Consider the following 22,666-nt stretch of genomic DNA (forward strand, 5'->3'; position numbering starts at 1 on the left):
AGACAGTGTCGACCAATGCGACGGCATTCCTTGACGTGGCAACTGTTGCAAACGCAAGCGCCGTTAGGGTTGCTGCTGCGAGCTGGCGATAGGTTGATATACCCGGGTGTTTAATATATGAGCGCAGACTCAATATCGAGAACGGCGTTGAAAAGGATACGCCTGTTGTGGTCTCGCATTCAGATTGGTCACAAATTATCCCGTTCGTTGATTGATTTAGCAGCATGTAAGTACAGTTCACTTATTTTGTTTCCTTACTCATAATCACTGTCTAATTAAGACAGGGAATTATGTATGCTTTCTTAGTTAACTACTTTTTTATTGTAGTTACTTGAAAAGGAAAAGTACATTCAAAAGTAGTTGTACATAATGTTAAAATCAATGTAAAACGGTTGGAGTAAGAATTTCATTGTCTGTATCACAGATTTCTGACTTCCATTGTGCGTGATCAAAAATTACTGATGACGGATCCTTACAATATTCTTTTAAAACGAACAGCATAGTATCTATTACTTGTGCAGAGTTATTGTAAAAGTATCTGTAGTCTTGGTCGGCACTAGGATGTTTATTGTAAGCTTCCTTTATCAAATTGCCGTCTGGTGTGAAAAACAAAATTCTGGGAACGTATTTCCCATCGGGTTGAAACTTTTCCTTGTTTGAAAGGTTTCGATCATTTTTTATCATTTCTATTTTTATCATGACAAATCTGTAAGCGATATTTTGTAATACTAATAAATTCATGGATGTTGCTATTTTAATAAATTTTTATAATAGATATTAAAATATGAGGTTGAAGTATTTTAAATAGATTAATTCAATACAAATCCATATAAGAATTATCCCGTAAGTTCTTCGTTTTAATATTATAATATTTACCGATCGCTTAAATCCATCAATCGCACGGACTTCGTAAGTCTATATTTCAATTTATGGCAAGCGGGACACGTAAATTTATGAATGAGTAGAAATACTGGTTTGTTAGTAATCTTAGCCTCTTCAAAACCATCTTTAAAAGATCTCCATTTATACAGTTGTTCGAAAGTAGAATCGCAATGCGTTTCTCCTGTATTCAATAGAGTATTTGCAACTATGTGATTCGCTAAGTTAATAAGATTTAACGAACTAAGGTATTTGATATATTGAATCATAATGTTGAAACGCTTATTCAAACTTATGATTGTAGCGGGTCGAATATCGCCACGTGGTGTATAAACAAAACAACACCTTATAATCATTCTTATCACCAATCACAAATCTACAATATGTAATGTAAGTTTACTTCATTGAAATATGCATATATAGTTATATTTCGCACGTATAAAAAGTGAACAAATATAAAAATAAATAACTCAATAAATTCTTTACGATCTCATTAGTTAACTTAATTATATGTAGATTTTCAAGGAATACTACAGTCGAAATATAGACTAAATCTGGTATCTTAAGGGAGTTCCCTTAATGCGATCTAAAATATCGACTTTTCAAACAATTATTATAGCTATAGATGACACATAGATTACATCATATACATATTGACTTCTATTTGATAATTTATCAAGCGTAATTTGCTGCCGCATGATCATGAATTTACGCTTTTGCAACAATCTCATAGACTATAGACAATTAAGTACATGACATCCATATTAGAGTCCTTTTGTGGTTTTATCCACCGGTTCTTCAATGTTAGTGAATCAATTGATTATCATTTAGAAACAGAGGACGTTAAAATCAGCTTCGAATTTCTGTATTCATACGTCGATATGAGAGTGGAACTCTGTCGGTTATGTTGCGGATGATGTAGAAACGGTAATGGAGCCATAAAAATTGAATAATCTACATGGACTCGTATAATGCTCCTCAAGTGATCCACTCAAGGAATTCTGCAAAGTGATCCCTTGAGGATTACTATACTCGTATATAGAGACCTACATACTTACACTGAATTTGTCAGATCTAACATAGGAAATTTCGAATAAGCTTGCATGTATACAAAGTTTCATTGATTCTCTCAGAACTAGATCTAGGGAATGTAAGGAATTTCGAATAAGCGTATGCTCACTTGTTAGAAACATAGTTCTCGAAACCTTGCTCAGGCGCCGCCAGTGTCTAAATCCGTGACTGGCGTGGCCGTTTATTTGACGTATAAACTGACATACCGCCAAATAGCTCACAATTTGTCAGATTGTCAGAATGTCAGATGCGATAAACTCAACAGGTTTTTAATGTTTTTAACTAATTTTTTATAAATAAATATAATTTTCCTTACTTATTCGGTACAGGTGTATTTAAATAGTTTTGCTCTTTAATAAATTTAAGTTACAGAATATGTAACGTACACATGCAATGGGAAATAGTTTACTGTTACAGAGTAAAAAATACATTTTAAAAATGATATAATTCCATTCTTATGGTTTATTGTTACAGATAGAAATATAAAAAATATAAACATTAGTTTCTTAATTTTAAAGTAATAAAAATTTCAAATAATTCAGTTACTCTTCTATTACTGTAAGACTGTAAGAATACAAAAGCTGAGGTACAAAATTAAAGTGGAATCTAAGTTGAAATAGAATGTCGATATGTCAGTTTATTCACCAAATAAGCGGCTCTGCCAGTCGAGGATTTAGACACTGGTGACGCCTGAGCGAAGTTTCTAGGAACTATTATTCTAGTAAGTCGGTATACGCTTGTTCGAAATTCCCTGCATCTCCTAGATCTAGTTCTAACAGAATCCATGGAACTTTGTGTACAACACCAAAATCCATGCCACAATTTCCGTGAACACATTCCCATCTGTGATGTAAAATCTTATGGTGCAGCCATTACGCCATGGATACACAGCTGTTCTGTCAGTAGCTGACATGTTGAATTTCTGATTTTTAATTTAATAAATTTTCTTCAACTTTAACACTGATAACAATACTGATATAAAAATAATATTAATATGAATATACGATACTATAAAAAACATTTGCGATAGACATGAATATCTCGAAGATATTAATATTCTTATGATGACTATAATCGGGCCTAACGTCCGATGTGGTCCAATGCAGATAAGCAGTTTTTTGTTGCCACAGAAATTTGTTGCTGCGTTTTAGCAACGTGGGCAATTCCCAATTTTCAACTAGCAAAACAAGGAAAGACATACAAATATGCGATAAAAAATCGCTCGTCTGCATCCTTAGAGCAAAGAAAGATCTTTCTTTCCTAGTTGCATTGGACCAAAAAGTCAAAAATTCAAATGTGTCAACTATTACTAGACACTAAAACGGCTACACGCGAGTGGCGCTGTGGCATGTACCAGTACGTAGTACTAGTCAGTACTAGTGCAAACATTAGTTCATAAATAGTACACAAAAATAAAAAGAAAAAAATGACTGGGTGTTCTGCAGTGCATTGTAATAATTCGTCACAAAAAGGGTACATCATGAAGGTATTTCCTCGTGATCCAAAACGTAGGGCACAATGGGCTGCAAATATTAAACGAGAGAATTGGAGTCCAACCAACGCGTCGTATCTCTGCGAAGTAATTTTTTATCATTAATTTTATAGAATTTATACAATGTATGATAAAATATAATATACAAATATCTTATGAATTATTTTATGTAGGTTCATTTTGAGCCACACATGTGGGAAAAAAGAATGGATGGTGCACCAAAACTTAAACCCAATGCAGTACCAACAATTTTTGGATTTTATTTGAAAAAAAAGAGTAGTGGAGAGAATGGAAGGTACAAAAAAGAATTTGATTTACAGTGAGTGTAAAAAGTATTCGTACGGTAATCAATTTGAACAAAAAGTTTGCAGAACTTTGTTTATTATAAAAATATGTTAACAAAAAGATACATACATATTCTTAGAAATCTCTAGAACAAATGTTATTAATAAAAAATTATTTATATTTATTATGAAAATATTAACAGATTTCCAGAAGTTGGCATAAAATATACGCGTAATAAGTATTCGTACACTTCTAATTTTACAACAAAAACTATAAATTTTAGTACATAAACGTAACAAAAATTAATCTATTTATTATTTTAGTATCTAGTGGGATCCTCTTTAGATTATATTACTAAATTTTTGGTTATAGTTTTTGTTCAAATTGACTACTTACTTTTTACTATATACTATACTTTTTACACTCACTGTATAACAATCTGTGAATGAATGTTTTAAATTTATTTCTTATCATTTAAGTTTTGTTTGTAAACTAAACTTATTTCTCCTTAAAGCAATATAGATAATCTGAATGTGAAAAAATTTGACAATTTGGAAAGTCATAATTTAAAATCAAAATCAATAGTAGAGTGTGGAGAGACTCCTATTACAGGCAGTAATACTAATATTAATTTATGTACAATTGAAGGAAACTCCATTAAATTTGAAATACAACCAATCACAGTAAGTACATTTGCTAAGTATATTTTTGTTTGTAAATACATTTTCAAGAAGTATATCATGTGATTCTTAAACTAGAATCTTTTACATGTAATACATATATACATTTATATATGTTTCCTTTATCAAGGAAGCACTAAATACCTCATCAACAAGTAACAGCAGTGAAAGACCAATGCAAGGTAACTTGCAATACATATTAAACAAACAAGCAGTGGAAATATGGATGTTGAGAAAGAGATTGAAAAGATTAAGAAACATAAATAGAAAAATAATGAAAGAAAACGATAAGAATATGTATAAAAGGAAATTGGAAAAAGTTTTTACAGATGACCAAATTAAAGCATTAGCAACAAATTCTAACAGACGACGACATTGGTCTGACGAGACTATTATAAAAGCATTAAAATTAAAATTTTCTTGTGGCGAATGTGGCTATGAAGAATTGCGTAAGCAGAATATACCCCTACCGAGTATCCGAACTCTTCAAACGAGATTGCAAGAATTGAAACTTTCTAGTAGGGTATCGGATAAAATATTTGAATTTCTGCACATTTTCAAGATGAAGGAGATAAAGAGTGCTCGATTATTTTCGATAAAATGAATATAAATCCAGTAAAAGTATTTTATACGTATACTTGTTTGTTTTTGGGTAAGATCACCTTACCTCATCATAACGATAATGCAATACATACCTTTGTATGTATGTTGGCAGACTTAGGTAGGTAGAAACAAGTAGTTGCTTATTATTTCACAGGCGATAATTTAATAGAAGTATTTTCAAATCAATAATCTTGCAGATTGTACAGAAAGCTAAATTTATTCAATTATACATACACAGTGCTGTATGCGGCATGAGATTTAGCAGCATTTCATTATGGTGTGCATGGAAAATACGGCGGTGCATCATATATTAACAGGAGGATATAGTTTTGTTTTAACGAGTCGCATGACGCAGGATTGCGTTGAAAATTTATCTTCACTTATTCGTCCAAAAATCTAATCCTTAATACATCGTAGTTTAAAAATAGTTTGAAACTTATTTCAGTGTCGTTATACATTTGTAATTTATTGATAGAATTATAAAAAGTATGACGAATAACATTTAATGTGTTTTCTAAATATTCTACTAAATAAAAGAAAAGTTGCTCAAACAATAAATTGTAATATCAGCATAGAACTAATGATCTCTGTGAACATGAACAATATTAAGTTAAAAATTAGTTTTATGAAACTAAATGTACCTATTGTAATATACCTATTATACCTATATTTTTTGTATATAAATGTAATGTACTTATATTGTTGTTTACTTTTTATTCATACATATTAGCTGCACATATTTTGTAATTACTTTCATACCTATACACCTCAATTAAACGTTCCAATAATTAACAAAAGCTATTTCAAATAAATTAATATTACGCGTATTTGAGTTCAATTTGATATTCTTTATATTTCATTATCTATTAAAAACATGTAAACATTAATTGGTTAATAATTATTAACTGTAGTAACGCAGCAGCAGCCGACATATGTCCCCACTTGTGATACTGTCGCTTCTCTAACTCATAAATGGTGCTTCTCCCACGCGACACGCGCCCTACTCACTGGGCCTTAACCAATTATTTGCGAATACTTAGTAGTGGGTGTCACAACAAAGGCTCCTGTCCAAACCCGAGCGTAGCTCTTAATTAAGCAACCACTGTAGTGTGTTTGCTTATCCTTTTCATAATTGTATTTAAATTTTATTTTACAATAATATATGTATTTGGTTTATTTCTTCTTTCATAAAACTTATGTTTGCAATACCAAGAGATACTTGTTATATCCTTGTACCATAAAAAATCATCCCTGTATAAAGAAAATATAAAGATAAGAAGGAAAGGACATGATCAAGTAGTCATTCATTTCTTTAACATTCAATTTTTATAACTTTTTTTATTTATAAATATACATGTATGATGACCCACCGTTATTCCTCATGCACGCCATAATGAAATACTGCTAGTTTCCATATCGCATATAACATTGTTCATGCATAATCGAATAAATTCAGCTTTTTGTACAATCTGCAAGATTATTCATTTTAAAATACGTCCATCAAAATTATCTCCTTTGAAATAATATGCAACTAATTGTTTCTACCTACGATTTAAGTCTGCCAATATAAATATAAGAAAATGTGTTACAATACCTTTGTAATGAGATATGGTGACATTTCCCAAGGACGTATCAAATACTTTTGTTGAACTTATATTCATTTCATCAAAAATAATCAAACAATCATTATCACCCTTATCACGAAATTATGCTTTTAATTTGTACAAATCCCAATATTTTATCAAACAGTCCATTAGAAAATTTGAATTCTTACAATTTCGCTTGAAACGTTCATATACTTGATAAGGGTATATTCTGTTTAAACAACTTTTCATAGCCATATTCGCCACAAGAAAATTTTTATTTTAATGCTTTTATGATAGTCTGATCAGACCAATGTCGTCGTCTGTTAGAGTTTGTTGTTAATGCTTTAATTTGGTTATTTGTGAAACCTTTTTTTAATTTCCTTTTATATATATTTCTGTTGTTTTCTTTTATTATCTTTCTATTAATATCTCTTAATTTTTTTAATTTCTTTCTCAATCTTTTTATTTCTGCTGCTTGTTTGTTTAGTATGTGTTGCATGTTATCTAGCACTGTTCTTTCACTGCTGTTACTCATTGATGAGGTATTTAGTGCTTCCTGGATAAAAGAAACATGTATGAACGTATATATGTATTATGCGTAAAAGATTTTATTTTAAGAAAAAATCACATGATAAAACTGTACTTACTGTGATTGGTTGCATTTCAAATTTAATGCAGTTTATTTCTGTTCTACTTAAATCAATATTAGGACTATTGCTTGTACTAGGAGTCTCTTGACATTCCTCTATTGGTTCTGATTTTATTGTTAGATTATGAATTCTCACATCGTCAAATTTGATGCTATTCAGAATATCTGTATTGCTTTAAGCAGAAATAAACTTAGTTTACAAATAAATTTAGATAAACTTAAATAATAAAAATTCTTTTATGTACCTTTCATCCACTCCTTCATCTTCTTTTTTCAAATGCAATTCAGAAATTGTTGGTGATTCTTCTTTTATGTACTCTGTAACATTTTTTTTTAATGCAAATATGTATATACATATACAGGGTGTAACATGCATATGTTTCAATATTTTAAGGGGTAGTAGAATACTCCAATTTGATCACAAAATATCCTATAACATAATGTCCGATCTGCTTTAGTTTTGCAGTAATAATGTCTTAAAGTTAGCACTATGTTTGGAAACAAAGAGTAGCTCCTCCATACCGGTGAGATAAATGCATTGGAAGAGTTTGTTGACCTATAGAATTGGGTTGATTGAGAAAATTGTGTTTATTACGGAAGGCTCTGAACACATATCAAGACCTTCATAGACACAAGTCCTTCAGTGGGACACCTATTGTAAACTGCTCTATTACTAGGGGGTTATTCCACGCCAAATCGATCACTTTTTGACCTCGACATCAGGGATTTTGTTCAAAATTGAATATGATGTAGTCCACATGAAATTAGGGAGGGTTTAAGTCATCATTTTGCTGTTATCAAATTTGTTTACAAAATATACCTCAGTCAAATAATATGGGATGCGAGAGGTCCGATCGGGCAACCGTAATCTCCGGACGCGCGGGTCGCTTACCTGAAGCGACGCGCACCACTACCTATAACTGCTCACTGCGGAGTTAGTTTTACGAGTACCATTTTCAGCAATAGCTTATTTTGTAGGCTAAACTTCAAGGAATATGGTCATATTTTTTTTTTAATTTTTGACCCCCGACCCTCTAAGGGAAATTTGCAAAAGAAAAGTTTGTTTCTAATTTTCCATGTTACAAAAAAGAGTTTCCAATTAAAAAATATATTATTAAAATAGGCCAAACCTTACCGATTAAAATAAAAAAAAAAGTCAACTCAATACGACAAATAGTTCCTGAGATAAAAATTCCAAAGTACACCCTGGTTTGACGAAAATATTCAAAAATTGAAAACTTTGACCGCCTGTATTTTGTAAACAAATTTGATAACAGCAAAATGATAACTTAAACCTCCCCTAATTTCATGTGGACTACATCGTATTCAATTTTGAACAAAATCCCTGATGTCAAGGTCAAAAAGTGATCGATTTGGCGTGGAATGACCCTAGGTCAATCTTGAACAGTTGATTGCCAGCAGTCTTTTAGGTTATACTATATCTGTGCGTGTTACCTACGTTCTTCTCCACAAGTATTTTTGATCTTGAAAGTTTCATAAGAATTAAATCGTAAAGATATGATAAAATATATTAAGACTTTTGTCTGTTATTGCCTCTCCTTAATATATCTGCAAAATTACAAAATCTTTCGTTTCATACCTTACTGTATAGACATATTAACTTTGAAGCATTATTACTGTAAAATGGAAGTAGATTGGACACTATGTTATGAAACATTTTGTGATCCATTTGAGGTGTCATGTTACACCCTGTATATATACAGTTATTATGAATAACTATGGATTCACTATGGATTACAATATTTACACAGCATAAAGAAACACTTTACAGCTATTTATTCTACATAAAAACTCAAATTTCTCAAAAAGTGAACATACAATATGTGTGAAGCAAACCACTGGTATACAAAGATAGATGAGAAATTTGTGGTCCTCTAAAATAAAGTTCACACTAAATTTTTGTTTCCATACTTTTGGTAGTCTATTATACATTAGTAATGTATGTTTTTTGTAATACATACCGTCTATGATACTTGTTTCACTCTTAATCTTTATACCAAAATTATATCCAATAGTAGAATTTATAGGACCATTAACAGAAGGCACACAATTTCTTACTAAAAGAGGTCTTGGATACTTTTTCCAAATATCTTCAGCTTTAAAATGGTTGCTACATATACGCCTGTTTTTAGTCAGTTTTTGATCAACATTGACAAATTGAAGCCACTTTTCCTGCCTACCAAAAGATGAAGTGATTCTTAATATGTTTTCTTCTCTTACTTATAACAAATATTCCCATACAACATAACATTGTACACTTACAAGGAGGGCTGCTTTGGAAAAGAAAACATAGCAATTCCAGCATCTCCTGACTGACTCTTACATCCTGCCACAATACATTGGTTTGGCATTTTTGATTAACTGTTATGAAAAAAATTATAAATACAAATACATATGTATATGTTACTAAAACACTATAATATGCTACAATTAAATTTTGTCAAATTATGTACATAATTCATTAAATACCTGTCTTTTGTACTTATTTACACAGAATCACATAGAGTAAAACCCTCTTAAACTGTCAGCAAAACTGACGCCATCCTACAGGGTGATCAGTTTAACTTGAAACTATTGAAACTGGTGACCAATTTAACTGGAAACTCGTAAAAATGGAAACCCTCTAATGAGTGTTGGGAGCACTTGTGTACACATACAGGGTGATCAGTTTATCCTGCAAACCACAGAGAATTCTTACTCTTCCAGAAGCAAAACTCAAGCATTTTAAGGTCCCAATTTTTACTGCGCATGCGTGGCTATGGTGTACAGACCTGAATGTAGTTACAGGAAATTGAGGGATTACTTCAGATTGTTGAGCATGGCGTAAAGACATGAAAGCAGCTACAGAAGCTATGATGTATAATCATGAATGTAGCTACATAAATACGATTTGGCGTAGGATTCATTTAAAATTTCCATAGTTTGCTATTTATATCAAAGACTGTAATGAAACTAAAAAGTTATCATTTTCGTTATTATAAATGTAATTGAGAAAGAATAATACATTTCTTCTTCAAGCTCTTATTATTACCTGCAAATTACTTTCGTGTTGTAAAAATTATAAATGGATTTTGATTACAAGTTTGCCAATATTCTTAGGCCTCTCCACCTTATTGAGGTATGAAATCTGTGCTTCGACAATATAGATGTATGGTTCTCAAAGTGCAATTCTTAATAGTAAATTTTACGTCTAATATTTTTTGTTATTGCGGTATATGTGTATATTTTGTAATGGAAGGTATATGTGTGTATGTGTGTGCAAGCCAGTTAGTATTTAATAATTCGCACTTTCTTCTCATAATTTATTATGTTTTAGTTACAGAGTATAGCTTGCAGGTAATGTAAATCACAGTCTCCTGTTTATTGAATCAGAGATACGCAATTTACTCTTCCGAGCCTCATCTACTACCAACACATAATAGCATTGAATACAAGCAAGTGTGTAATTTAATATTTCACAGTTTGTTCAATATTCTTATTTGCAAATTGTGGACTGCAGGTAATGCAATCAAAAATACAGTTTATCCCTGTAACTCCCTCAACTACTACTAATAGCTGTTATTTAAATGAACAAAATATTATAAAATTTAATTTTTTATTATAATTCATATATCTTTATATGTAAAGCAAAATTATGAAATAATATATCTGTAATTATAACAATTATATTTTTACTATCCATGTCACTGTTTAGATTATATTGTAATATTCTCTTTTAATATCACAATTTTACCAAATTTGTGAAAATATTTATAATTATATGTGTAAAATAATAATGTCAAAAGTAATTATTAAATGAAATAAAATTATTAAAATGATACATATCTCCCTAATACAGTTATATATACTTCTATATATACTTTTCAAATACTTATTTCTGGCATAATCTTTAATCAGAACATTATTAGTTACCAAACTATTAGAAAAATAATTACTTAATATGATATTACCATAGAAGCTATGACATTACGTTTGAAATATCCCGCGTTTTCCACTGTTTTTTCGATATCTGTCTTTCCTCTTTTACCTACTACCCATAGAAAGTGACGGAAACATATTTCTTTAGAGAACTGGCAATGCTGTCTTTATGGCGTGCACGATTTGTAGGAATCAGTAGGAATTTCGGGGACACGAACATCAAAGGTTCCGACCGACAGAAGTTTCGCTTTTGCAAGAATGCTCTGTGCTAATATATACAAATCAGTGTGTTACTCGCTAAAAATTTAACACTGTATGGATAAAGACGAAATTGTATCCTAGCTTTGAGTAGTACATTTTACATGTTTCATACATGTTCTGTATGATAACATGGAAAACCGGTTCACCGTTTTCTACTCCTAACAATTAATCTTCAAAGCTGTTGATTAAATGTATTTTTAAATGAACCATGTGACGAGAACGAAGAATAAAATCACATTAGTGAGTAGGTAAAGCTTGTTTTGAAGTTCCTGTAACGTCGCACTCTATTCGAGCAACATAACAAAATAATAGACGATCGAAGAAAATGAGCAAACTATGGAATTATTTAGTATTTCAAGGATGGATATCGTATTTGATGGCAGCCGGCTTATTTATTTTTACGAGTGGTTTCCTACTTAATCGTGTCTCTAGACCAGAGCGTTCTGAATGCAAGTATTGTATGGACATCGGCACCTGTAATGTTGAAAACCTTCTTCAGGATCCTGAAATTGCAGCAGCTACATGCCTTGAAAGAAAAACACGTGTTGTGCTACTAGTTGTTGATGCTTTGAAATATGAATTTGCTCATTGGTACAATGATAACAGTTCTGTCTCATTATATTATCATAATAAGCTACCAATAATTCATGAATTACTACAAACTCAACCAATGAATTCACGTCTATATAAATTTATGGCAGATCCTCCTACAACAACTATGCAACGTTTAAAAGGCCTTACCACTGGATCTTTACCTACTTTTATAGATATTGGATCTAACTTTGCTTCTGAAAATATAGATGAAGATAATATTATTGATCAAAGTGCTGCTAAAGGTATTATTTTCATGGGTGATGATACTTGGACTAACTTATTTCCTGGTAAATTTAAACGTCAGTTTCCATCACCATCCTTCAATGTTTGGGACCTTGACAGTGTTGATAAAGATGTTAGATATCGCATATTTTTTGAGATGAAGAAAAAAGATTGGTCTTTGCTCATAGCCCATGTCCTTGGTGTTGATCATTGTGGACATAAACATGGTGCTAATCACCCTGAAATGACTAGGAAATTAAATGACACAAATAATCTTATAAAAGAGATTATTGAATCTTTAGAAGAAGATATGATACTTTATGTTGTTGGTGATCATGGAATGACGGAGAGTGGTGACCATGGTGGTGAAAGTATAAATGAAATTGAAGCTGCAATGTTTGTTTATTCAACATTACCTCTTCTGACATATGGTTCGATTCAAAATACTGTGAGTCAGATTGACCTTGTTCCTACATTGGCATCAGTTCTTGGAGTACCTATACCCTTTTCCAATTTGGGATCTGTTATATTGGATTCATTACCAAGTTCAATAAGAAGTGGAAAATCAGAAGATGATTTATGGTATTCAGTACATTCAATGTGGAAAAACATTGTACAAACAAAAAAATATATAGATATATATTCTACAGATAACTATTTGTTTTCTAAAGATCAACTTCAAAATTTGGAAAGTGTATATAATCATCTACTTGGACAGATAAGACATGTAAATACTGTTGAAGAATTTGAATTATTTATTAAAAATAGCAGAAATTATTTTAAATTACTTAAGGACACATGTTTTGATGTTTGGGTTCACTTTGATTCTAGTTTAATGTCAAAAGGCCTACTGTTAATGTTTTGCACTTTGTTTTTTTTTTATCTATTTATTACTGGCATTCCAGAAAGTCGTATGTTTAAAATATTTCAATCATCATTTTTACAGTGCTGTATTTTAATTAATTTAATCATTGCACTAGTGACTTTTTTCTTATTTTTTTTTGACATTTTAGATGAATTTAAGAATACTACATTCTTTACTACTGGTGCAGTGTCCATAATACTATTAATAGTATTAATTGTTAAAAACTGGGATGTAATATCAATGAGTTGGTATGATTATCGCAAGATAAAAAAGTTAATTTATGCTACCAGAGTGATACTTCTTCTAACAGTATGTGGTCTTTTTTCTAACAGTTATATTGTTGAAGAAGATAATGTACTGTCTTTTTTGCTTGTTACTCTTCTGTGGTTATTGACATATAACTTGAGAAAAGAAAGTCCTAATGAAAGTGTAGAAAGGAAAAGGCCATTTTCAAAATCCCATACAAAATCAAATTTAAAAACTATTATAATACTTATTGGTATAATAGCATGCATTTCTATAAGACTGTCCCATTATTTTTGGCGTTGTCGAGAAGAACAGCAACAACGTATGTGTTCTACCTTTATAACTGGCAAAGCAGGTTCTATAATTTCAAATAATTTAGAACGTGTTTTACTTGCCATTACCTTAATCACACTTGCATTATACATCACAATAATAAGACTATGGTTACAAAATTGCGGAAATCTTTCGGGCTTTTCTCCCAGTGTTCTGGTAGGACAATATTGTCCTGTTGTAATTGGTGTTTGCATGGGTTGCTATTGGGTTCTTCAACGGTTACCTAAATTTGTCAAAGTAAGATTTGCATTGTCCTGGCAAGTGAGTACATTGCCTAATATTGTGTATGCATTAAGTTTGTTTGCAATATTTGTTCTTTACTATCGTCCGCTCAGTATATTTCTGCTGCCAAAGAAGAAAGAATCAATTAATATATACCATGATGAAAATATAGTACCTCGATTATTTGAGAAGATAAAAGAATCAGTCTATCATAAGAGACTACATACAGATGAAACACCAGTTGTTTATGGCTTAGGGACAGCCTATAGTGCTACCTTTATTACATTGAGTGTATTTCTCATACTATTATATTCTTTATTATTAGGGGATATATTATCACCTAGTACTTTCTTGATGTTTATATCTTGTGCCTCTGTGTTGGGCTTATCTGCAATAGAGAGATACAAAAATGCTAATAGTGTCTGTAAGTATTTCCAGTTAGTAAATAATATATAAATGTTATAGTTTACATTAATGTTTCTTAATACTATTGCTCTCAACCCAGCTGAGCTTGTAGAAGTATCAACACCTAGTCTAGTATGTTGGTTCTTAATTGCTGAGTACTTCTTTTATGGAACTGGACATCAACCATCTTTTCCTACTATTCATTGGGATGCTGCTTTTGTAGGAACAGGTGGACATTTTTATGGAAATGTCTTACCAGCAATCTTAATAGGTACGTATAACTGTTTGTTTTAATATCAGTATGATTTATATTAAATATATATTTACAGGAATAAATACTTTTGGATCGCATATTGTATTAGGTGCAACATTACCATTATTAGTAATTGTACCATTCACTTTGTACCTCGTATTTCCAAAATTATTTAAAGCAAAGTTTTTGGAAGATGATATGAAAAGAGGAGAACTGCTTCTGTTTGAACAGGATTCTGTATTTCATGCTGGGATTTTCTCAGTTTCAGGAAAATATATTATGCTTCACGGAATCAGAGTAAGTTATTTAAAATGTTATAGAATTATTTGTATCTCAAGAGATATATAGCGAAAGTTAAGTATACATTTAATAAAAGATTTACGTGAATATATTTTATTCATTCGTTATAGACTTTTGGTAGCATGCTTGCTGCAACGATTCATTGTCGACATTTAATGGTTTGGAAGATCTTCGCCCCCAAGTTAGTATTCGAGGGATTGGGACTGTTAGTCACTTTAGGCAGTGTTCTCGCATCTTTTTATATGGTGTTTAGAATTGATCAACAAATGGAACATCTCATATCCAGGGTGACAAAAGGCAGATGATAGTGATTTATTTTTATTAATATGATAATACAATCACTAGTAATATATCAAAGTTTTGAAATATAGCGTATGAATATGCGCAATAGTCCATTATTCGTGACTGTTTAAAAACTAAAATTTTTATAAAAAGAAAGATAACAAATGTCCAATATAAATACTTACTGATACTGCCATTGTTTCCAGAATTTTATATGACTTTAGATAAAAGACAGTTAAACGTATTTAACACGGGAAAAGAACTGATGTTTTTATTATAAATGAACGAAACATTTTTCCTTTGTTTCATTAAAGATCAAGCCACGTTATTAGTCTGGTGCTTCCTAACACACTAACGCTATCCTGCGTGCAATGCATTGCTGATTACAGAGAAACAAAGCAACGCACTTGATGCAGGATTGCGTCCATGTGCGCTGGTGTCTGCTTGACTGATGTACATACATTAATTTCATCATCTTATGTTTGACATTGTTAAATAACTTCAGATGAATAGATGCATATTATACGTTTCTATTTCATTTGTTACATATGAAATTGTATATAGCATGTATTATAACTCTAACATAAAATCTAATAAAAAAAGAATTGTATATCTTACAGAGTTTTTAAGTTCATATTTTTCACTGATACATGATTTCACGCTGTTTATGTACTTTGCAAAACATACTTTATTCAAAGAAATTATCAAACGTACATATTATGTGTATATATGGTGTATGTGAAAGTGATCATTTCAAAGATAGAAATTGGTAATTACAAATGGAAGTATTCCTGCTGGATCAGTAGCCTAGTGATGATTGTGATGCCTACGTCCTTGGTAGTCATTTCTCATATATTCCATCCAATTGGCCCACTTATTCATATCCTCGTAATCGTTGGTATCCTATAACATATGAACATGTTTTGGATATTCACAGTATACATATTAGACATACCTAGTTTTCGTAATTATTATTTTGAAAGTTTAACCCTTGCATGTTAGGCAATACAGGCATTTGTATCTGAAAACAAATGAAGCTATCATGTTAATTATAAAACCATTTATCATTTTCATATGTTTTACAGTATCATGGACGTATTTGCTGAAATACATTATAAAGCTTTCTGAATTGCATTTAGACTTTTAACTTAGAAACTTACAAGTAATTTAATTCCTCCACCTTGGTGTCCGGGTGTAGACCCTCCTCCTGCCTCTACAGTTTCTACAGAACCAGATGGCAGACTTTGATATCCTTGGTGCATTTGCATTTTAACTGATCGTATTTGTTGCTTTTGATTAATATCATTTTTTTCATTTACCAGTGACTCTGTATTACTATTAACTTGTCGTTTCTGTGCAACAAATGATGAATCCCCAGGATATGACATCCAGAATGATGCTGGAGTTTGTGGTAACATTCGAGTTGCTTTAGGCCCAAATTTATAAGGATTTAATGCATAAGAAGCGGGCATTTCGTAATTCAATGTACCCAATTTATTTTTGATAGCATCTAGAAGACTCATATTAACAGGCATATTGCTAGTAGTAGATAGAATATCGTTAGCCATCATTGGGTAATTAGTATTAACTGTTTCCTCAGAGGTACTGGCAGAAGCCATTTTAGATTGGATTGCATTTTGAACTGCTAAAGTAATATTTTTTTGCAAATTTGTTAACATATCAAACACTTGACTCAGAATTGCCATTTTTTGTTGAAATGGTAGTAATCCATCGACGGTCGGCTTCGACCACGCACCAGGTGCAAAAGGTTTGAATGGTTTCTTTGATGATGCTGCCGCAGTAGATTTTTCATATGTAATTAAATCGTCCATCGTTGTCACCATGTTACTTTTTAAATCACCTAATTCAGACATTATGCTATCAACAATTGTATCTTTAGCAACACTGATTGATGATAAGTCTTCAATAGATCTTTTAATTTTTGTTTGTGTAGCATCTTCATCAACTTTGATAGATCTTACTAAGTCACTTTTAGAACTTGTACTATCACTTGCAACTGTGGTTTTATTAAGTTTCAAACTTTCAAATAATTTGTCCAAGAACTCTCCTACCTTTTCACTGTACTCAGTTGGACTGGGAATTACTGATGATGGCAACCAAAAACCAGAAGGTACGATAGTGCTTTCTGTTGTTGGAGCTTCTGTAGTTGGGGTTTCTGTTGTTGGTGGTGATAGAGTAGTGGTGGCAAGGTTTTTGAACAATGTATCCAAAAATGCAGACTTCTTTGCAATAAACATAGATGGGTCTATCATAGGTCCAAATGGTCCAAACATTCCTGGCAAATATTCTGTTGGTACAGTGCTGCTTCCCATTGCTTTCAGTAATAGATTAACTTCTTCCTCTGGTTCTTCAGAAATTGGAGCAAGAGTAGGATAAGGAGGTGGAGGTCCCACATCTTTTGTTTCGGGTTTACCACTGCCCATTATTGCTCTAAGCTTTGCTACAGAAGATTCACTTGTACTTCTTCTCTTACGAGAAAAATCACTTTTTGGACTATAGTCTGAAATACTGTTCAAATCTGAGTATGGAGACATACTTCCAAATTTAGGATACATAGGAGCAAAAGGTTTAGGACTAAAAGGTCCAAAAATTCCACGTTTGTAAGGGCTGCTACTATCTTCCATGCCACTTTTACTCAAACTATTTAATGGTTGTGCTTCATCAGCAGTACCATACATATCACTTATAGCATATGGCATAAATGGTTTGACACCCATAGGATAAGCAGGTCCTAAACCACCAAATAAATTACTCAATAGATCTGTCTTTTTTGAAATCATGGTTTTAGGATCAACAAATTTTGGAAAAAGTGGAGATTTTGGTACATATGGCACAGTAATAGTGTCCATTCCTGTTACTGGTGGTCCTAGAGCTCTTGAATAAGCTAAAAACATATTTTAAAAATTTATAAATCAAATATTATGATAGTAAAAAAGATAATTTTTGAAATTGGAGTATCTTGTATTACCAGGTTTGGAGGCTGTATATGGCCATGTTGATCCAGTAGGAGTTTTAACAGCTCCATTAGTTGCTAAAACTATTAAACAAGAGTAAAATGGGAGAACTTTCAGTAGAAACATTTTGCCACAACTTAATGGTCTGCATTCTCCCCTTGCTTTTATAGCAGGGCTCAGATGATAATACTTGCAAAGCTTTTGAGAGTATTAACATAGACTAATACTCTTATTAAAATAATCCATTGTGGACAGAAGGTACACTTGTGTTTTATAATTAACCAATGTGATCTCTTCACAGTGCATTGGAAAGTAATTTCCTTCTTATCCAAGTCATTGTACTTTACTATACTATGACTTTTTACTTTAAATATATTGTTTTCTATGACAAAGTTGAACATGTGAATTTATAGTTCTATCTGCAGAGTTTAAAACTTATATAACAATCAAAATTAAAAATGAATAAATGAAAAGAACATTTCTTTATACATTTGTTTTACAAATTTTTTATTCATATTTTTCGATCATACTGTTACAATATATTACATATTAATGAAATTATATTAATTGTCATTTATTGGATATAAAAACAGACCGATTTCATAATCCAATTCATAATCCGATTTCAATCGACTTGCAAACGAACTTGCACGAAATGCGCTATTCATTTATCAGTAATAATATACCGTGGCAGCTGTTTTCATTATTTGGTAATCACCAATTAATTGTATTGATGAATTCTGTTACATGTCGGTGCTTATTAAAAAAGCTGTCACTTTATGAATATACCCTATTTTGAAATGGAAGTGAAAATGTCTAAAGATAGTAAGTATTAGTAATACATTGAAAATACAATATTAAAATGGTAAGAAATTTTGTTTTATTATTTTAATATCTAACATTTTCAGTTGACATATTCTTCTAACAAAATTATTCAATCTTTTAAACATTTAAACTAATATCTGTTATATGTTTAGAATTATCTTATGTAGACAGAAAAAAGAATAATCATAAAAATGATTAGTAGATTGAAATTTTTTAATTAATATTTTATTTTAGTGGTTAAGGGGAATAAGGACACCATGACGAATGTTACTTCTGTATTTAACAACTTTCCATTATCAAGGATTGTTTTACAACAAAATTCAAAAAATGTACACATTGTTAACGCTATAAATCAGTTATTAAGTAGGTACCATCCTGATGATGGTATAGTCGCATATGAAAATGTACTAAAAACTCTCCTTGTTTTATCTGAGAATTTTGATAGTAATACACAACAGCAGATAATCTCCATAGTACCATTACCAAAAGGTGTTTCAAATGAAGTAATAAGAGATATAATATGTAAAACCACTGGTCTCATTAGAACAGCTAAGAATATGACAATGTGTCAACAGTATGTTTTTCATTAAAATAGATTTTTTCACATCTCTTTTATATAATGACACTTTTATTCATTTTTAAGAATTACTATTATCCCCAAGGAAGAACTTAATACAGAGATTTCAAACGATAAGTCAAAGATTCATCTAAGTCAAAGTATCTCAGGTGATACAAGTTCTCACAATCTTGAATTGGATGAGAATGTAAAAGTTGACCTCAAGTATAATTTAATATTCTTCTCTATTTTTGAATTCATTTTTAATAAATAAACTATCATTTTCTTTTACACAGTTTGTACCTTCAGTATCTGAGGTATTTAGAGGATTTCCTCCTAATGAAATTTCTATGATTCACAGTCATGTAAGGAATGTGAATTATGTATATGATACATTAGATTATAATATTCCATGCATAGAACCTCATATCAATGTTAAACAAAATTTGACATCAAACACTGACCAACAAGAAGAATCATTAAAACATCAGTCAAATTTAAAATTTAAATGGATCCATACACCTCATCTTCTTTATGAGAATAATGCTTACCAAGTTTCTTCATCTAGTTGTCAAAAAGGATTTTTTAAGTCAACAGATGATAAATATTTTCAATTACCCATTGACAAAATAAATAATTATAATGAATGGAATATAACGAATATGTCCCATATTTTACATCAGGTTTGTGAAAATTTACATATTATTAAAAAGAATAAAAAATTAAATTATTTTTATAATTGCTAATTGCTAGTAGATTAATACAATAAAAGCAATGTTACAGAACAGTGTTTGTTTGAAAAAGAAGTTGTGCAAAACTGAGGTCATTTCAAATAAAGAAGATATCAGTGAGGTATCAAATGTAGAAGTAATAAGTAATGGTACATCTTTATCAAACTATTGTGAGTCTTTAGATAATGAAAATCAAGATCTTAAAAAATGTATGCACAATGTGAATGAAAATAATATGTTTAATATGGAAAAACAAAAACGTTTTGAGCAAGAATTGAAAATTGAACAACAAGCAATACAACAAGACATATATAAAATGGATGTTGTATGTTACAATGAAGAAATAGATACAATAATGGATAATCAGGTAAAAAATATACTTGATATTCCTAACAATTACTGCAATAATTCATATTTGCTGTATTTGTGATATCATAGATATCACAAGATGATTCTATAGTGGACAATCTTATAGTGCATAGAAAACTTAAAAGAAGCTTGCAAAATTTCTTAAAACGTGCAGAACAGGACATATCTATTGGTAATATAATTAATTTTATGTTCATTGATTACTGAGTTATATTAATTCACTATGAAAAAATACTATAGCTATTTTTATCTATACAGAACTTCCAAGATTGCCACAAATAAAATCCTTGAATATATTTCCTTTAAAATCCAAACATTGGGAATTTATAACTCAGAAAAATCTAGAAAACAAGAAACGATTAGAACTGTCTATAAATACTAAAAACAATTCAAAAGAAAAACATACATCAGGAAGCATAAAAAAAATAAGTGAAAAAAAAGAATCTGTATCATTAAATGTTTATCCAAAATCACCTCAATTGCAAGTACTTCAAGAAAATTTTAATATTGCTCTGAATAAAACCCAAACATTGGAATGTGAGAATAAAGATAACATAGAAAATTTATTATACAAGTACTATTAAAATTCCCTACATTTAACATATTCAATAATTAACAATTTATTTAACAATATTATTTATGTTCAGATCTGCAACAAAACAAATAGAACAAAATAATGTGAATCTTTTCCAACAAACTGCTTCTGTTACTGACTTGGCTACATTTAAAAAACATTACTATGATACACTATTAAACATTCAAAAAGCTAAAGGTTTATCAAGATTTCTATAATCTTTATTTAACATTTTCTTAAAATGTGATATTATATGTATGTATATTGTTTTACAGTGGCAGTAGCAAATTCCTTGGCAATATCATCTGTAGAAAGTTCCACCAAATATGATCCATATTATTCAAGTTGCTCTTATCAGCACCAGCAATTGTTGCAACAGCATGGTCAATTAAGTGTAAATCCACAATTTGCAATGCACACTATAACACGATCAAAATTATCAAATGTACATAACACTCCATATACATGGGTAAGGTGTAACAATTGGAAACATCCAACAGCGAGACAATTACGATTTCCTCAACAGGTGAGATGCAATGAGGTGTTCAATATAATTTAAATATATAAATATTACTAATTGTTTTATTATTTTAAATACGTTTTCTTTTTTAGTCCCCATTTCAACATTCAAGGAACAAAGAGTAAGTTTCCTGATTATATTTCTTAATCAGTATATTCTCTTTTTCTTTCATAAGATATCTTTATACTAGACATTATTATAAGTACTTTATTTTTATTTTGTTTTCTTGTTGAAAGGAATTCTGTATTACATTATGTAAAAACAGTGGATGTTCAATGTTTTTCACAAGATAAAAATAAGCAAATGAAGCAATGTGTACAACGTAAAAAATTAGAGGATATAGTTGATAAACTGAAAGAAATAGAAAATAATAATATAAATAATTAAAAGATTTTGGTTGACCTTCGTGAATTTTTTCGTTCTTCAATGTTTTAAATATGTTTGTCTGTGAACAAATACTTATTTTATATGTATTTAATTATATAAATATTCATACGAAGAAAATTAAATGAAAGCGGTTGTAAACAGATTTGATAGACCTACATCTGCTAAAGAAGAGATCATTAAATAATACATGTAACGTGGGCGAAGGCTATTGAATTAAAAGAGTACATATCGGTTAAAATTTCTCATTCTCCTATTTATCTTGCACCAGTCTCAACAGTGAAGGGAAACATTGATACGTTTACACGTATACATATATATCTTTCTCTATTATTTCTTTTGGCACTGGTAAAAGATAACAATTGTGAGTACTAGATTAATCACGAATGTCTTTAATAATTTCGTTTGTATTTTGGACGATTGCGTGACAACTTCTTTTCCAATTGCATATACGCATCACATCCTTGCTGGCACCAATCGGATCTTAATGCTTATGACAACTCTGAATGTACACTTGTTCATTAATTAATATAAAACACAATTGCTTGTAATTACTAACATTTTG

The 22,666-nt window shown here is 30.6% G+C and overlaps 5 protein-coding genes and 1 pseudogene across 8 annotated transcripts; 3 read left to right on the top strand and 3 right to left on the bottom strand.

Moving 5' to 3' along the window:
- Positions 1–275: 275 nt before the first annotated feature.
- Positions 276–1,148, bottom strand: LOC143188172 (thioredoxin domain-containing protein 12). The gene is made up of 2 exons (XM_076392258.1): positions 877–1,148; positions 276–706 (listed from the first exon to the last, which is right to left on the bottom strand). Exons 1-2 carry the CDS (start codon positions 1,146–1,148, stop codon positions 379–381), a joined length of 600 nt encoding a protein of 199 aa, XP_076248373.1. The 3' UTR covers positions 276–378.
- Positions 1,149–2,903: 1,755 nt separating this feature from the next.
- On the top strand, positions 2,904–5,345 carry LOC143188050 (uncharacterized; annotated as a pseudogene). Its single transcript, XR_013003450.1, has 5 exons — positions 2,904–3,529; positions 3,616–3,737; positions 4,242–4,410; positions 4,538–5,128; positions 5,208–5,345. The product of XR_013003450.1 is annotated as an uncharacterized LOC143188050 (transcript).
- Positions 5,202–10,017, bottom strand: LOC143188051 (uncharacterized). Its single transcript, XM_076392084.1, has 8 exons — positions 9,736–10,017; positions 9,529–9,627; positions 9,228–9,442; positions 7,491–7,563; positions 7,244–7,418; positions 6,605–7,152; positions 6,381–6,479; positions 5,202–6,261 (listed from the first exon to the last, which is right to left on the bottom strand). Exons 2-6 carry the CDS (start codon positions 9,615–9,617, stop codon positions 6,871–6,873), a joined length of 834 nt encoding a protein of 277 aa, XP_076248199.1. The 5' UTR covers positions 9,618–9,627; positions 9,736–10,017; the 3' UTR covers positions 5,202–6,261; positions 6,381–6,479; positions 6,605–6,870.
- Positions 10,018–11,173: 1,156 nt separating this feature from the next.
- Pig-o (phosphatidylinositol glycan anchor biosynthesis class O) lies at positions 11,174–15,784 on the top strand. The gene is made up of 4 exons (XM_076392206.1): positions 11,174–14,351; positions 14,433–14,603; positions 14,662–14,882; positions 14,996–15,784. Exons 1-4 carry the CDS (start codon positions 11,771–11,773, stop codon positions 15,188–15,190), a joined length of 3,168 nt encoding a protein of 1,055 aa, XP_076248321.1. The 5' UTR covers positions 11,174–11,770; the 3' UTR covers positions 15,191–15,784.
- A 64-nt stretch (positions 15,785–15,848) lies between these two features.
- On the bottom strand, positions 15,849–18,268 carry LOC143188305 (uncharacterized). The gene is made up of 3 exons (XM_076392503.1): positions 18,157–18,268; positions 16,328–18,072; positions 15,849–16,070 (listed from the first exon to the last, which is right to left on the bottom strand). The coding sequence occupies exons 1-3, from the start codon at positions 18,266–18,268 to the stop codon at positions 15,975–15,977; spliced, it is 1,953 nt and encodes a 650-aa protein (XP_076248618.1). The 3' UTR covers positions 15,849–15,974.
- A 422-nt stretch (positions 18,269–18,690) lies between these two features.
- Positions 18,691–22,513, top strand: LOC143185581 (uncharacterized). Of its 3 annotated transcripts, none has more exons than XM_076388707.1 (9): positions 18,691–18,967; positions 19,202–20,206; positions 20,307–20,621; positions 20,693–20,795; positions 20,882–21,197; positions 21,271–21,395; positions 21,473–21,723; positions 21,810–21,838; positions 21,954–22,513. In XM_076388707.1, the coding sequence occupies exons 2-9, from the start codon at positions 19,874–19,876 to the stop codon at positions 22,102–22,104; spliced, it is 1,623 nt and encodes a 540-aa protein (XP_076244822.1). In that variant the 5' UTR covers positions 18,691–18,967; positions 19,202–19,873; the 3' UTR covers positions 22,105–22,513. The 3 variants fall into 3 exon arrangements, with proteins under 3 accessions (XP_076244822.1, XP_076244832.1, XP_076244841.1); XM_076388717.1 differs by having other exon boundaries at positions 19,820–20,206; XM_076388726.1 differs by lacking the exon at positions 18,691–18,967 and having other exon boundaries at positions 19,162–20,206; positions 22,246–22,513.
- Positions 22,514–22,666: the final 153 nt, after the last annotated feature.

Source organism: Calliopsis andreniformis, chromosome 2, assembly GCF_051401765.1.
Source record: "Calliopsis andreniformis isolate RMS-2024a chromosome 2, iyCalAndr_principal, whole genome shotgun sequence".
In the NCBI taxonomy this organism is placed as follows: Eukaryota; Metazoa; Arthropoda; class Insecta; order Hymenoptera; family Andrenidae; genus Calliopsis; species Calliopsis andreniformis.

Bases quoted from the DNA above. Each gene is read 5' to 3' on its own strand.
- LOC143188051 (XM_076392084.1), bottom strand. From the start codon at position 9,617: ATGCCAAACCAATGTATTGTGGCAGGATGTAAGAGTCAGTCAGGAGAT. The intron at 7,564-9,227 runs GTATGTATTACA...AAAATGTTACAG, and splicing joins TGAAACAAGTATCATAGACG to AGTACATAAAAGAAGAATCA. The intron at 7,153-7,243 runs GTAAGTACAGTT...TCTTTTATCCAG, and splicing joins TTGAAATGCAACCAATCACA to GAAGCACTAAATACCTCATC.
- Pig-o (XM_076392206.1), top strand. From the start codon at position 11,771: ATGAGCAAACTATGGAATTATTTAGTATTTCAAGGATGGATATCGTAT. The intron at 14,352-14,432 runs GTAAGTATTTCC...CTCTCAACCCAG, and splicing joins CAAAAATGCTAATAGTGTCT to CTGAGCTTGTAGAAGTATCA. The intron at 14,604-14,661 runs GTACGTATAACT...ATATATTTACAG, and splicing joins CTTACCAGCAATCTTAATAG to GAATAAATACTTTTGGATCG.
- LOC143185581 (XM_076388707.1), top strand. From the start codon at position 19,874: ATGATTCACAGTCATGTAAGGAATGTGAATTATGTATATGATACATTA. The intron at 20,796-20,881 runs GTAATATAATTA...TTATCTATACAG, and splicing joins AGAACAGGACATATCTATTG to AACTTCCAAGATTGCCACAA. The intron at 21,724-21,809 runs GTGAGATGCAAT...TTTCTTTTTTAG, and splicing joins AATTACGATTTCCTCAACAG to TCCCCATTTCAACATTCAAG.
- LOC143188305 (XM_076392503.1), bottom strand. From the start codon at position 18,268: ATGTTTCTACTGAAAGTTCTCCCATTTTACTCTTGTTTAATAGTTTTA. The intron at 18,073-18,156 runs GTAATACAAGAT...ATATGTTTTTAG, and splicing joins ATATACAGCCTCCAAACCTG to CTTATTCAAGAGCTCTAGGA. The intron at 16,071-16,327 runs GTAAGTTTCTAA...CATATGTTATAG, and splicing joins GTGGAGGAATTAAATTACTT to GATACCAACGATTACGAGGA.
- LOC143188172 (XM_076392258.1), bottom strand. From the start codon at position 1,148: ATGATTCAATATATCAAATACCTTAGTTCGTTAAATCTTATTAACTTA. The intron at 707-876 runs GTAAATATTATA...TATCGCTTACAG, and splicing joins TTGATGGATTTAAGCGATCG to ATTTGTCATGATAAAAATAG.